The 16,062-nt window shown below is 35.5% G+C and overlaps 1 protein-coding gene across 1 annotated transcript in view; it reads left to right on the top strand.

The window, feature by feature from the left end:
- Positions 1–16,062, top strand: part of LOC120628642 (transducin beta-like protein 2) — a 148,525-nt gene that overhangs the window by 76,192 nt on the left and 56,271 nt on the right. The window contains exon 3 of the mRNA XM_039897178.1: positions 13,966–14,189. Coding sequence (XP_039753112.1) covers positions 13,966–14,189 — 224 coding nt within the window. The remainder of the gene's footprint in view (positions 1–13,965; positions 14,190–16,062) is intronic.

Genomic DNA, 16,062 nt, shown 5'->3' on the forward strand with positions numbered 1-16,062 from the left:
TATGAAGTGCACGCCACTGACTACTACCATCTAGTGTGATCATCAAACTGTCAGCCAAGAGCGCAGCGGTGATTATGGGCATACCATTCCGCTGGGAGATGCGACTTTTCGGCGCTTGTTGCATATTACATACACATTACATTGGAATACATCAACTCAAAATAGCTCAATATAGTTGAGAATCGTCTACAATGCTGTGGGACCTTGAATTTGGTACAAGTATTATTGCGACGGACAAGTTTTTGTGCTAAGACCACGTTTTTAGGATCGGCAATATTAAATATGTATACATTTTTTATTTATATATATATATATATATTATATATATATACATATATTTATATCTTTACTCATATTTTAAAGAGGAAAGATTTGTTTATTTCTTGTCGATAAACTCTTGAAACTATTTAACCGATTTATATAATTCTTTAATCATAAATAGCAATTTTAACCAAAAGAAGTTATTAATATATTGAGTTTCAATAACGATGAAATGTCTGTCTGAAGAAATTTTCTGTGTAAAGTAAGACAAGCCGAGCGAAGAAAACATGCTGACAAAATGGTTTGTGACACGTAAATTTAATGTGGTACAAAAGTATTGATGCTTTTATAGATCTTTAAAAAAGCCCCCGAAGCCATATTCCTGTTCATATTTTAGATAAACTTAAATAATCACTTTTACATAGTGTTGTTTTTTTTTTTTTTTTTAATAATTTAAGGGTAAGTAGGCTAGTAGTTAAACCGCATAATGCTTTCTTTCGGTAAGGAAGTTGAACAAATGGTATAAAATAGTTCAACTCACTCGATAACTTCTGTACGAAAACTATAAAATAAGACTTGAAGACGTAAAGTAAAAAGTTATTTCCTGAACTAAAAGCTTACTACTAAAAATCACGCTCTAAAAAGTATGAGAACTATTCAATATTGCTAATCTTTTAAATATACATATTTAATAGGATGGACGTTGGGGTCCCAAGGTGCTGGAATGGCAGATACGGACTGGTAAGCGCAGCGTTGGTTGACCCCCAACGAGGTGAACAGACGACATAAGCGCGTCGCAGGTAGCCGCTGGATCCAAGCGTCACAGAATCGTGGAATTTGGAACTCCCTACAAACCTACCCTACCTATGTCCAGCAGTGGACGTCTATCGGTTGATATGATGATGATGATAAGGATTAAATATACAACTTATACGAAATATATTTTAATGTAATACAGTTCAGAGGATAGCTGGAGGGGTTCAGATTAAGTTATGCCCCTGATACTGCTGTAAGAATGTATTGATTTATTAGGTTAGGTCGTACAACACTCGTACGGCTAACTTCTGTTTTTCCTATAAATACATTAAAACTACTCCAGGTTTTTTTTAATTAATGGATGGCCCACCTAATGGAAAGTGCAAAACCAGCGTCTATAAACAGAACATTTTCATGACATACAAATTGACGTTGATAGTCTAGCTTGATTGACCCGCCCTGAGGCCAACAATCTAATGCGTAGGTGTTAAGACTTATTTGCCTGTAATTTCTCCCGCAACCACGCGCCTCAGACAGCTGCTGCTTAGCGGCAGAAATAAGCATAGAGCAGTGGCGTGCATAGAGGGTATACACAGGGTATGCAGATGATATAAAATGTTCAAAAACTCCATCTTCGAGTTATAAAAACTTATGGGTAGTCTTTTTATAATCCTAATATTGCCTATCCTTAAGTTTTTAATAACTTGTACTGGAGACTTTTTTTTAATATCATCTGCAATACCCTGTGCATACCCTCTATGCACGCCACTGGCATGGAGGTAGTACTTCCCCGGACGAGCTCTGTTACTAAAGGCTCTAGTACTACTAACTAAGGTTAAACTACCCTTATAAAAAACAACCGCATTCAAATAGTTCCATTCGTTAAACTGCTACGATGGTACAAACACACAAACTTAAATCATACCTCTTTTGCTTCAGGGGTTAATGAATCATTCATATCATACATCTCAGGTACGAGCATACTAAACGAGCGGCCATCATGGCTACATTAAAGTATGTGGTGATACGACATCACTTCCTAGTTCCCTTGAAAAGGCCAACGAACTAAAAGAATTAAACGCGCACATAAAAAAAATATGTTTCGTTGTTTATTTACAGGCTTCAAAATCAATAATTCTTCAATACGACCTCTTACGACTCAAAATAATTCACATTGAGATATATTCTTGTACTAGCTGGATTTTGTTTTTATGTCTTATTACTCATAATTATTGTCGGTGACTTTGCTTATTACAGACGTCTTTTAAATAATTACGTCGTTCTCGCCGCGTCCATCGAACTTCCCGTAATCGGGAGTGTAGTCTCTAGGTTAATTCACAAACATAACTATGAAGTATTGCATTTAAATTTCGAATGCAGTGTCAAGTCAGTAACGTGCACTTCATACAAGCATTAAAGCACTGTCTACCCTAGATTTTTCCAACCAGCTGTATTTTGCGTTCCTGGTCTAAAAGATTTACTATTTAAATAAAAAATTTAATCTTTATAATACTGGTCTATATTAGGAAATATACACAAACATTATACAGATTAGTATTTAAATTATACACGGGTTCTTGTATTTTATGAATGCTCGTTTGGACGTACATATCAATAATTTTAAATAACTCTACAGTTACGGCAGTAGGGAAACCTATCGCTAAAAAAAGGCGTGGGCAGTGTAGGACTAAAAAAAGGCGTGGTCAGTGTAGGACTAAAGACCCAAATAATTGAAGAGAGTTTTATTCTTTTAATAATTTTCATACTATAATAATAGACAAGTTATCATCAGAATACATTGTAGTGTACACACAATATTATAAAATAAAAATAATTTGTTGGTAATGACTAACACGGAACCGTATAACATCTTGCACTTGATTAAACATGTATCGGACACCGAAATAAGAACGTTGCTCTTAAAAAGAAACTCGCTGCGTATAAAAGTAACTGTACAATATACTCGTATCTTTGTTATTCCGATTAGAAGTTCGTATGCCCGCCGTCACTGGGTCACGCTCTCCAATAATGTCGCTTGAATATCAAAAAGACGATATAAATGCGTATCTCCACACTGACCTATAAAAACGAGCATACGTTATTCAAATCGGCCAATAAAATATAATCTACGACACGGACGAATGGATGTGCGACGTACTCTATCAATCAATGTTAATTGATTTGAGATTAATTTGGTTTTTGCAAACATCTGGGACGCTAATCGGCATAAGTATAATAACTGTTCAGTATAATTCCATAATATCATATCACGTTTGAACCATTGGCCATGAAAGTTTTTGTTAACAACTAATGATATACCTAACTTCAACAAATAGATACTATACGGTTACGTATATAAAGTCTTAAGTCAAAAATAACTTTATTCAAGTTGGCCACTAGGTGGCACTTTTGCTGAGTACATTACATGAAAAATGTGTACCTATATTGTAGTGAGATAATGGCGATAACAATATTGGTAAAATTAAAACTAAAGGGTTCCAAACGCACCCTGGTCTAACACGAAGCCCACAAACTTTTTGTTAGTAATTTTTTTCTTGTCACCATCTCACATTATCACTTAAGATAATTAGAAGAGTCTGCACTCTTCTCGGTCTCCATATTACCAAATTAGCTGGCGCCTCAAAGATCCTGCATCCCGCTAACGAAGTGTTCACAAAAATTGACCTTATATACAACTTCCAAAGATGAATAGTTAGAACTCAGTCTCCGAGCACAATCACCCGCTCGGAAGAACAACTTCATATTGTTACGGTCGAGCACATGACCATAGCTCCCGTACGAAGAGCAAGTCTGGTTAGAGCAATAATTCACAGCTAAGCTTTTTATCAGTTATGTAATCCTTTATACTCGGAGGCATACGTCTGAAGTGGCAGTAGGTGGGGCACTTTACTCGGAGAGCCGATGGAGGTTGCGATTCCAAGGAGCTGGCATAACAACCGCGCTCTAGAAAGAACAGTATTTGTTACACTCCACCAGTACACTTCGTATAAGTTTTGCATGCTAGCAATCTTAAAGTCCTATTGTAGTATCGAAAGACTAACGTTAAAGCAAAATGGACTTAAAATCACTCCTGCTAAGATTCATAAATTTTATAACCCTGTTTTTTATTTTGCTGTAGGAGTTTGGACGAAATTGAGCCATTACTCTCTGGTGTTAGAGAAATCGCTAGTTGGAACCGATCTATGTATGATTAGGAGCGAACAAATTTCGTACTGTTACGGATGACATTAAACAAATGAATGGTACTCGCTGGACACAGGTAGCCAAATCGGTGTATTGTATGACCGTAAAATAGATCTATGTTCACCAACGGGGTGACAACATGAGGTTGTGTTATCTGGTATCTCTTCAAAAATGTACTAACTCCAATACAGATGCCAAATAAAAACTTGGGTTTCAAACATGACGTTCCCTTGATAATATAAAAATACTATAGTCTTCAAATAGTTAATCTCGATACCTCGATTTAAAAGTTATGTACAGCGAGAGCTCCTAGTGGAGCGTTACTCAGCATTTTGTTACACAACACTACAAAATCACTACACATTAATTTCTTATCATTTGCGGACCCACTTTTTATTACCATCAAGGAACCCATTGAAATACACACAATAAATTTCAGCAAAATCGGTCCAGCTGTACGAGGAATTGGGTAACACACACCTACAGAAGAATTATGTATATTGCCGTCATTTTTAGTGTTTTGCTCACCGTTTAAACCTTCCGCCAATATTTCTAGACCTTTTTTTCCCAAAACTGTCCAGCCGTTCTCGAGTTTTAGTGAGACTAACGAACAGCATTTAATATAAATTACATATAGTGTAATGAAGATAGATAAATAATGTGAATAAAAACAGATTTGTTTTTATTCACATTATTACATTTAAAAGACACAATTATTTAACTTATTTTTACAATTTATATTATCATCTTAGCGCAAAAAATTATCGCATATTTAATTAATCTGGTTGTTTAACGATTGGAATATTCCAGCAATTATACTCATTAATTATTGTTTTAAAAAAATTGCGATTATATTTAAACTCTGGCTGAGTGCTGGATGCAAGAACGGGCATGGGCAAACCTGCTGTAGTCGAGAAAAAATTAATTAAATGTACATTAAGGGCACAGTTCGTTACACGAGAGAGAAGAAAGATATAACGCAGACGGGGGAAAGAAAGTTTTACATTTTAACGAAGTCGTGATATGAACAGGTGAGGTACCACGTAATTGAGCAAATCAATAATATTCTTTAATATTGCAAAAGCTGATAAGTATGGTTAAATCATGAAGTTTTATAATTTAAATATTTAATTAAAATTGTCTTCTGCCTGGTAGCCGTGATTTAAGGAATGCATTGTTTAAAAGGCCGTATGTGATGTAAATACAATTATAAACCCTGCGTTTGTGAGCTAGTGGGTTATCTTGCGAATTGTGTTTAAACCGAGACCGAAAAATAACAAAAAGTAACAGTGTACAACCCTGCGGAGTATATATTTTATCCATCTGCCCGCTTACGGTATGTAAATAAATAATACCTTTTGTGTTGCCATTAGCTAAAAGCATTTGCATTTAAAAGAAATATCTCTCAGAAAACTATAAAATAAAATACCACATAAAAGTTAAAACATTCCGATTATGTAATGAAAGATTGCGCCTCGCTTCTCTATGATGCCCTTTAAGGTCTCTTAGTGTTCCATAGGCATACAATGTTTCACATCGTTCAAAGGGTGCCATGCTACTTAAATGCCACTCCAGGTTGTCCTGATTTTGTGACCTGATTACAATTGCTAAAAGGTCTTGTTATGAACTGCACTAACTTTTACGTTGGTAGGAATAATAGCTCTGCGTGGTTTTCTTTATTGTAGGTAGTGGCGCGTATACTATAGTAATTTCTAATTAATGTCATGATCATGTTTTTTTTTTGATCGTCATTTAGAAAGGCAGGGACTTCTTAATTCGAAAACAGATTGATCATTCCTAGTACACTTAATAGTAAGATGGTCTTAAAAAAATATTCATATATTATAGGTAAAATAAAAACTAAAATGATTTCATGAGTACTTTTGAAATTCCGGCTGATAAATTCTCCATTTAAAATATTGCCATTGTCACGTGTGAAGCTACTTAGGACGCTACTGAAAAGGGAAATGTCTATTTTTTTCTAATGATGCCATGGCATCATCCATAAGGAAATGTCATTATTACTCCTTCATGTGATCTTTGGCGGTATTAAGTGACATTTTAGCCTGGCACTTTATACCTAATTTTATTAGGTAGTGTTGCAGCTGCTTTTTTATTGCAAAAATGTTGAAGACGGTACATTGATTCATACTAAAATGGGCTAGATTTAAGCCCTTTGACCTATTTTCATATTTTCTTACACAAAAAGTTAATAATAAACCCAATTTAGAATCTTCAAATGGCAGATAGAATTTAATAGTGTGAAGGATGTATATTACATAAGGAATCACGCTGTAAAAATATTAAACAAAAGAAGCATACAATATCAATAACCAAGACATTCTAAATGTTTACTTATGACAACTCCTGACTTAAGTCAAAAACCTAGTCAAATATCTTTTAGTTTGGATATGGGTTTTTTATGGGACGTGACCATTTTCCTTAGTTAAAGCATGCCGTATATGTATTTTATGTTCACGTATATGGCTGTCGTGGGCAGCAGAAGCCTTTCGACATATCCGGCCTTCCATTCGTCATCTTTCGTTTAATTTATCAAGTGTTTTTGTTGTTCCTACAAGACAGGTTTTTTACTATTTTTCTCGTTTCTCACTGCCTCATACTATTGTTTGGATTCATTTCAAGGTTGTTCCATCCATATTCGCATGTTACTAATTCGTAGATTTAAATAAAACATTTTTATATATACATATTGCTGTACGTACAATACTGTTTTGCGCTGTTATGGGTCGTCTGCACCAGCAACACGCTGCAGCACGCGTGTTGAACCAACACTACTACACGAATAGCTTCGTGCGCGAGGCATATAAAATACTATTAAATTTGATTAGACTCTTCTGGTCGCGCTTGGAGTCAGGTGGCAAGGTACTGGGTTAAGAACTTCTGCCTTTTTTGGAATAAAATAATAACAGAAATATTATAAAAGATAATTCCTATAATAGAGAGAAGATGATAACTTAAAGGTTCCATTATGGTACCCCAGCTATAGTCTAAATCGTCCCATATTTGTTCTGAATTCTGTGATCCCATCATAAATACAGCTACAGCAGAAACTTGCACTATGGCACTCATAATGGCTTAAATTAAATGCGAGAATCGATACAATTTCTGTAATTCTAGATTGTCTTTGTTATCACCTAATTCTTGTTGCAGACGTATGAAGTAAATAGAGGTGATAACTTTAACCAGAATAATCAAATAAATTATACCTAACTGCAGTTTACAAATGCTCAAAATACGCAATTGTTCTTACGTCCGAGATATCAAAATAAACATTGAGATTAATCAAAACATCATATCCTTGACATATACTTGGTCATATGATAATACTATCGCTACGTCTTCATTACGGATTATTCCTATCTGTCCCCCTGCCCTGTCCCCTCAGGGGGACAATAAGGAATAAAAAGTGCGGTCTGTCCCCCGCTGTTTTCTTAGGGGGACAGATAGGAATAAGAAGTTTGATTTGTTCCCTCGTCAGGAGCAGGGGGACAAATCGAAGTAATTCTTTCCAGTCTGCTTCTCTCTTGTCAACGATCTAGTTGATCGAAGCACAAAGTTGTGATTCCCATTAGAATGTTAAACGGTTAAGTCGCTTACCGTCGCCGCGTACGTTTGGTTCGATGGTCGTAACCGGCTGAAATCCAAAGGCCTTGGTACAGTGACTCAGTTTCGATATCTTAGTGCTCTCATGACCTTTTACCGGTTCCCGCATTACTGCACGCTTACCTAGATTACTTAATTTACTTAGCAACCGAATAAAGTATGTATTTCTGTAAGGCAATACTTTACAAAGTGGATTCGCCAGTGCTGCTGAGGCTTTCTAAAGCTTAATATAGTTTGATAATCTCTACAAGGTCCATCCATGTGTATGTGATAATATTTGCTTCCGTAGAGCAGAACATGTGGTGAGAATTTATAGGTTAGAATCGTCGAAAGGCTATCCAATAGCGTTTGTAATCGAATAGATATGTTGTAAATAAACACGCGCTATGACTAGATGGATATACTAGACATGGGCATTTTATCCAGCTTCACCTCGATTATAACGCATGTCACTCTAGTTTTGAGGGCTACCTTTAATCTAAAAGTAGTGAAGCTCTTAGAACTTGGATATATTTATAGTACATTTTAACGGTATTCCAAGTTATTTACGGAGAGGCTGAAAGGGTGAGTACAAAATAACTTAAGGTCGAAGCTATATATAAGTACAATTTATTATAATTGACTTTCCGATTATCTATTTTTATAACCTGACTTATTGTGCAAGTAATCTTTTCATTACTACTTATTTAGTGTAAAATACGTTTAAAAAAAACAGGTTAAATAATTGAAAAGAGATTTACTTTATGAATGATATTTTTATTAGCGATTGCCGCTTAGCGATTTAGCGTTCCGGTACGATGTCGCGTAAAAACAGATTCGTTTTATGTTACCAGCCAGTTAAAATCTTAGACGTATGCATCGTAAATTACCAGCAGGTGCGATTGCAGTCAAGGGAAAACTAAAATGGACTAAACCAACATTAAAATTTATAGAGCCGTGTCACTATTCCAGCTTTAGAAGCCGAAAATACCCTTGGCGTGCAAAGGAATTTTACCAGGACATGTATGTATGTATGCAACAAAACTACAATGGTTAGTAATATTCTCCAATATGAGTTATAAAAACACTTAGACTAGGTACTCCATATGTACATTGTAGGCGTTAAACCTCTTATGCGTGTAACAACCACACCCTTCAGACCTTAACGCAGTAATGCTGCTTAGCGGCAGAAATAAGCATGGTTGTTTTTCCCCGGACAAGCTTTTCGTACATTTGCTTTAGTTGCTATAAGTCGCTTTGCAATTCGTACCACGCGAATTACCGCGTGTTGAAAATGTCCCTTCTGTGCCATAACTTCACCAACAGCCCACAAGCGTCCACTGCTGAACATAGGCCTTTCCAAGAGCGCGCCATCACACACCGCCCTCCGCCTTTCTCATCCAGCTTCCGCTTCCAGCCATCTTTTTAAGGTCATCTGTCCAGCGGACTGGAGGTCGTCCCACACTCCGCTTACCTGTGCTTTAACTTAACGAGTCTCAAATCCAGTTGTAATAGGCGGGACCCAATTATAGTTTGGAGAACATATGAACATTGGGGTTCCAATGCGCTGGAATTGCGACCTCGTAACGGTAAACGCGTTGGTAGACGCCCGACAAGGTTGAAGGCTAAATCCGTGGTATTTGGAACACCGAGTTGTGTTTGGTTGTCATGATGATGAGGATGTCCTGGCCAGCACTTGAAATGTCTTATCAGGTTTATAGAAACTATGATTTGGCCCTCAAAACATGCGCATGTGAAATATTTCGCGCCTTAAGTAATAGTTTTTGCCCTTTTGACTTCTCATTGTTATGAGTGGGTGAAAATCTTCCTACGTGACTCAAAATGAAGATGGCAATGAAACCACTTGTAGTCACGGCCGCAAAGATGGCCCGGCATTGAGCTACCGGCATACAATTTATATGTGAAATTATTACCTTATAATATTTTCCTACTAGTATCTGGCCTTCGGATATATTGTCAGAAGCATCGCTTGTAAATTGAAATATTATTTTCTGTACGGAGGACATTTTAACCATATTTAAAATACGTGGAAGCAAACTAAATCTACGAAGTTGATTTCGGACTGCTCAAAATATCTACATACGCCGAAGAGTTAAATGTTATGTATATAAACTTTACTTAAACCTCTTGCTGACAACCCAAAATCATATTCATAAGTTTAGTTTGCTGCTATGTATTATATTTTAATAACCTTACAGTAACATCTTACGTTCAGGTTTATCTACATATTATATATATATATATTGCACATAATATATGATGCATCCATCAGTTCTTATTTTATATGTTGAGGGCGTCGCGGTAGTCTGCAACAACTCTACTCTCTACAAATGCAAGGTTCAAGGGATCATTGCCTACTGTTCGGATCTGTTAAAAGGACTTTACACATGAAGTATTCAAAAAGTAAAATGATTAACTCTGAGATAAAACTGCATACATTCTTAGGTACTAAAATATACGAGTAGGTATACGGAAAATTTGGCAATCTCTTTTATGACAATCAAAAAGCATTACTAAAATTGTTGGACAAGTAGCAAAATTATGCGTAACATTTCAACAAAAAAACATTTCGTAACTTAATTCGAAAGAACCTACTGAAACGCCTTTTTCGGTGACTTTTTACCCACGTTACGGTAGCTTGTTGAAGCAATGATTCTAAACAATTTCCTAATAATTATTAGTATTCAATTGAGATTAATCTCAGAATCATTATAAAATTACTTTGGTTATAAATGAATCCTTAACTGACTATTTCAAAACAGTACTATCCTTTTGAAATTTGATTTGAATTTCTTAAGAACTCATGAATTAGATAGTTTGTAGGATATTCATTTTTGAAATTTAACATGGTATCAATAAGTTTATTTAACCGGTTAAACAGAGATACCGCCAGACCAGTTTACGAAAATTGAATATCACGTTAGTTAAAAATAGCGGCATAAAACGATTAACATACGTTAATTAGATGTTACGAATAATTTCAGTTCCCTAGAAATCGTTCAATCAATAATCTGCAACCGTTATAAAAATATATTTTAACAATTTCAAAAATTCAAAAAAGGAAACCGGTTCAAAGCTCTATTTGCTGGAGCACAAAGAACGTCTTCTTAGACCAAATACTGGGTTGGTTGAGGTAAGTTAGTCTCTACGGACCTAAGAAATATAGTTGAGAGAACATTCTGGTTTTTATATTTCTATGGACTGTTATAGGTGCCAGTTTTTCTTTAATGAATTCTACTACTGGTAATTACTGACTCTTATGTAACACTTTTCTTTTTTTTGTTAGTACTTATTAATTTTTATTCGGGTACTAAAAATGATACTGCATTTGTTACGACTTCCAAAAAAGGCAAGAGATTCTTAATTCAATGCGTTCTTTTATCTAAGATCCACGTCTTGAATGACTTTTGACATAAACTTGAAATGACAATAAATTATTATTATTGTCACGTAGTCCTTTCATCGGCCCACTACTACCTGTCTGTTAAAAGCGCTCATTTAAAAAAGAGTACTCAGGTTTTGTACCTATTGAAAATGTTGGGGTTCTCTCGGAGATAAATATCTTCAAACATATCTTTTGTATGAATATATTTTTATATAATGTTTTTACTCACAACAAAAAATAAAAAGCTAAAAATAAATGGGCGTAAGTACAAAGGGCGTTCTTATCGATAACGAGCCACCTCTTCCAGAGATGAGTGTGATTATTTTATGTTGATAATTAGCTATTCAAGGCAATTTATAAATTCTAGACATTAAAAAACTTACTTAACATATAACAAATCGGCAACAACAATTATTTGTTTATATTATATTGGTATGCTTTGTGTAAAACACTAAAAAACTGAAGAATATTGTTAGGAATGGTGGTCTTACGTTATTTATAAAGTACATGCTTACCGGACTTCAAAATACTAGAAACAAAAATGTTTTTACTATGCTTCATTGGAAGTGGGTTTCTTTAAAATAGTATCCACTAAGCGGAAACTTTGTTTAGCTACTCATGGGCGTCAGGCGTACGATGTTAACAGATGAACTTACGATATCTAGGATTTAAGTCCCATTCAGCTATATTAAGGCTTCAATACATAGCCCGCGAATTCCTCGGCGTATATTCCTTTTTGAATTCTGCGGCAATCTTTTACTTTCCTGCGATAACTATCCTATGGATGTCTCCAGGATAGAAGCTTCCACTAAGTCGTCATAATTTCGCCAAAATCGATTGAAGTCTTGCATAGGTTGGCAATTATTTGAATCCTCCAGGAACGTTACTCTGGCATTTTTTTTGGGATAAAAAGTATGTCCCTCCTCCAGGATTGCAAAATTGAATGAAGATGGAGAAACAGTGATTGAGAGGAACATAGGCAAACAAACAAACAGACCACACTTTCTCATTGAATACAATGGCATGGATAAGTAAGTAATTCTCGATTAAGAAATAACGATTCACTTTAAATATTAAATATTAAAATTGCACATATAGCCTTCTATATTAGGGTCAGACGAGGTATACGGTTTATACACATATTTGTTTTTATAAGTGCGTTGAAATAAAAATTAAAAAGGTTGCCCACATCCTTGTTGTTTAAATTGGTCCACTTACGTTTCGTAACAGTAAATGACTAAGTTGAGGGAACCGTGTTTATAAATGAGTCTGCGAATTACATAATACTCTCATGAGCTGGCCGCCTTATGGGTACGAGTAACCGACCCATACTAATTTTATTTCTTATTAACATTATAAATATGAAAGTTTGTATGGATTGATATTTGTTTCTCCCTTACGTCACAATTAATTGTAACTATTTGACCGAAACGTACCTGGATGATGGTGATTGATTTTGTATAACCATAGGCTAAATTTGTATCCCAGTAAGTTCTAAAGTATCCGCTAAAATCTATAATCGAATTCAACGTTAGAAGTAACAAACAAAAGTTTGTATAAATCAAAGATGTATATGTTCAATGATAATAATTATCTTAGTGATCAATATGAACACATAATTTTATACTGTATCTAGTTATTTGCTTGCTTTAAAATAAACTGTCCAAGAACAAAGAACAAGATGAAAGCTACCTTTTCCATAATAATATTCAAAGTTGATAATTGTCGATGCGCTATAGTAGTTGTAATTAATTATATTAGTAGTAATCTCGTGCTTCTAATAAATAGTACGTTATTTACCTACAGTCTCTTCTAATAAACGGTAGGAATAAATATAAAAAACCTGAGAAAATATTTAGATACAACCTGACGCCTGTAGACAGGTAATAAATTGATTTTTATTGATTTTCGCTATCCTCATATTTTGATCCTTACCTCAAAATATCTCGGTAACTTGACACTTCGGGGTACTGTTACTTAACATGTTTTGGCCGCTTATGTGCGCTCTACCCATACATACTTTATCGTGTGCCGCGATTTCGAAAAATAATCACTATGGCGGTGCGTCGCTATGCCAGCTTCCATACAAAAAGGTTCGAACCCCTTTATATGTACATTAAAGTCGGGACCCGGGACCAACTTGGCTTACGAGGCACGGAAGTAAAAAACTTCAACTATCAAATCTAGGACTGATACTAACAATTTCGCGTTCGAAACCCATGAAAAGAAGAAGAAACACTTTATTGCACATATAACATACAGGAAAAGAAACAGTAAGGAGTATACAGTTCACAATGTAGATATGCAAGGGCGGCCCTATTGCAGCAAGCAATCTCTAACTGCCCACCTTTGTAGATAGGACTTACAGCAAGAGAACGGGATAGTGCCAAGAGTGTTAATAGAAGAGAAGAGAAGTTTTTTTTTCTATCAAGATTTTTTTGCGCTGTACAGAAATATTACGTATAGTTAAAGTTTCATCTCCTTTAGAAACACTCAGCACCTTAAGCAACGAGGAAGTTTTAAATAAAAATAGTATGATTATTTCAAAAAATCTTAAGTATAAACAATGGACATGGCAATGGCATCCATGACATCTTAAATAATTATTTTACTACAAGGTTCTGAAGCTAAACTAAGAAACCTTGTATTTGAGCTTCAGTAATAGGCGATTCAAAATAGTCGTTTCGTGATGAAAATATCGAAATTCTAAACCAAGCAATGATTTTTTTTAACAGATGGATCAGTCATACTGTGGGACATACGGGACCTGAGTGTCAAGGAGCACAAGACCCTACGGGTGAACATCCAATACGATCATGCTTCACACATCGCATGGAGTCCAGACTCCAAGGCCTTCTGTGTGCACACCGTGATGGAGAACCATATCGTTGTGTTCAAGATTGAGAAGAAGAAGGACGGGACCATAGGAGCTGCTCATCCTGTTACAACGTTTGAGAAGGTATAGTTAACTGAATAATTAATTAGGAATCCAACTGCTAGAATTTTAATATTTTATGATGGGTACATATTTTGACGTTTTATGTCATGGTGATGGTGAGGTGAAGAGGTGATCCGCCGAACCAAACTTGGATAGGCAGCGTTCAAGAAACTTCGTGACATCTTGTCGTTAAAAATATCTCAGTGCCTGAATACCAAAGTCATCAAAGTGCGTGTTGCCAATGATGAATTATGACTCCGGAACGTGGTCGCTAACTGTGGTTCTCTGAAAAGGCGTATTGTCACTTGAATTAGGAAACCGTACCTGTACTTGACCGAGTTTGGAGGTCCGAATGCCGGTAATTACACCTGATAATTATCGTTGTACATAGAGTCGGAGTTCATTTCCTGACCCCACAAACCGATTTTTGAGCAGCCCTCGCGAGTGTAACTTTAATTATGATGATAATGCTCTAAAATTTTAAACAACTTTCCGCTGTACCACATTCTCTGTTGATGATGTAGTGTATAAAAAAAGAATATTTTAAATAATTTTTATGTAACATACTATTTTTTATTTATCATGTTTTACATTTTGTTTTGTTCACGCTCTATATAAGTTATCTTATAAAAATACGCGGTGACAACCACAACCGGCGGTGTATTTTAATTTCAAAAGAAAAAGAGAATATGAATATAGATACATATTTCTTCCTTTAATCGAATTTATTACCAAGGTTAGTTTATGTTTCGGACTACGTTCCTACTTTTATTAAAGTAAAAGCACCGGTAAGGGACTTTCTAGAAAATTGTTCAATAAACTTGTGGAAACCGCATCGAATCGGTTTAATGGTTCTCAATTTACAGCCGCTCAGACAGATGAATAGGTTGACAATGTATTTTCTAAAAGCAGATAAAAAACTTGACAATGTGGTATGTAAGTATATGTTTCAACGTTAGCAAGAAATTATTTATTTGATTTTATCGGGTCGAGATATTATTTAATTCCATAAAAAGTATCACACTGCTAAATAGCTTTCGTGTGGGGTTAAATGGTTCTTCTGGGATTAAAACTAGTTCCGGAACTTTTACTATCTATTTTGCATTAGGCCTCTCCCAACGGAAGGGTGTATATATAATCACACACATATATAATCACACCCATAATCACCACGCTGGCCAGACGGGTTGGTGATCGCAGTATTTGGTAGTAGTAGCATAGACGACGCTGCTGCTAGTGAACTGCTATATTTCCTTAGTCACCTCGTACGACACCCGCGTGAATAGAAGGGGTAATTTGATTTGCCGTCTCTACACGGCACCAGTGGCTTGCATAGAGGGTATGCACAGGTTATGCAGATGATATAAAATGAAGAAAACCCCAGTACGGGTTATAAATAGTTAAGGGTAGGCTTTTTATAACTCTTACAATGCCTATCCCTGAGATTTTCTTCATTTTATATCATCTGCATACCCTGTGCGTTCCTACCCTCTATGAACGCCACTGGTATGCAGATGATATAAAGTGAAGAAAATCTCCCGTAAGAGTTATAAAATCTAAGGGGTAGGCTTTTTTTAACTCTTACAATGCCTTTCCTTTAGTTTTTTTTAACTCGTACAGGAGATTTTTTTTAACTTTATATCATCTGCCCGCTTAGTGCATACAATGTGTATACCCTGTATTCACGCCACTGCACGGCACTAATTATATAATTACGAAATACTACCAAATGATACCACGAATATAGCGCAGTTTCTTTTATTTATTGCACATTTTTAAAGAACCCACACATTTGTAGTACCATAGTGACGTTCGCCTTGTATGGGAAAACGGAAATGTCATCTTTCTTTCAAAGTATTGTAAGTTATATTGTCAATAATTACTAGCACCTTAA

The sequence above is a fragment of the Pararge aegeria genome, chromosome 13 (genome assembly GCF_905163445.1).
Source record: "Pararge aegeria chromosome 13, ilParAegt1.1, whole genome shotgun sequence".
Lineage (NCBI taxonomy): Eukaryota > Metazoa > Arthropoda > Insecta > Lepidoptera > Nymphalidae > Pararge > Pararge aegeria.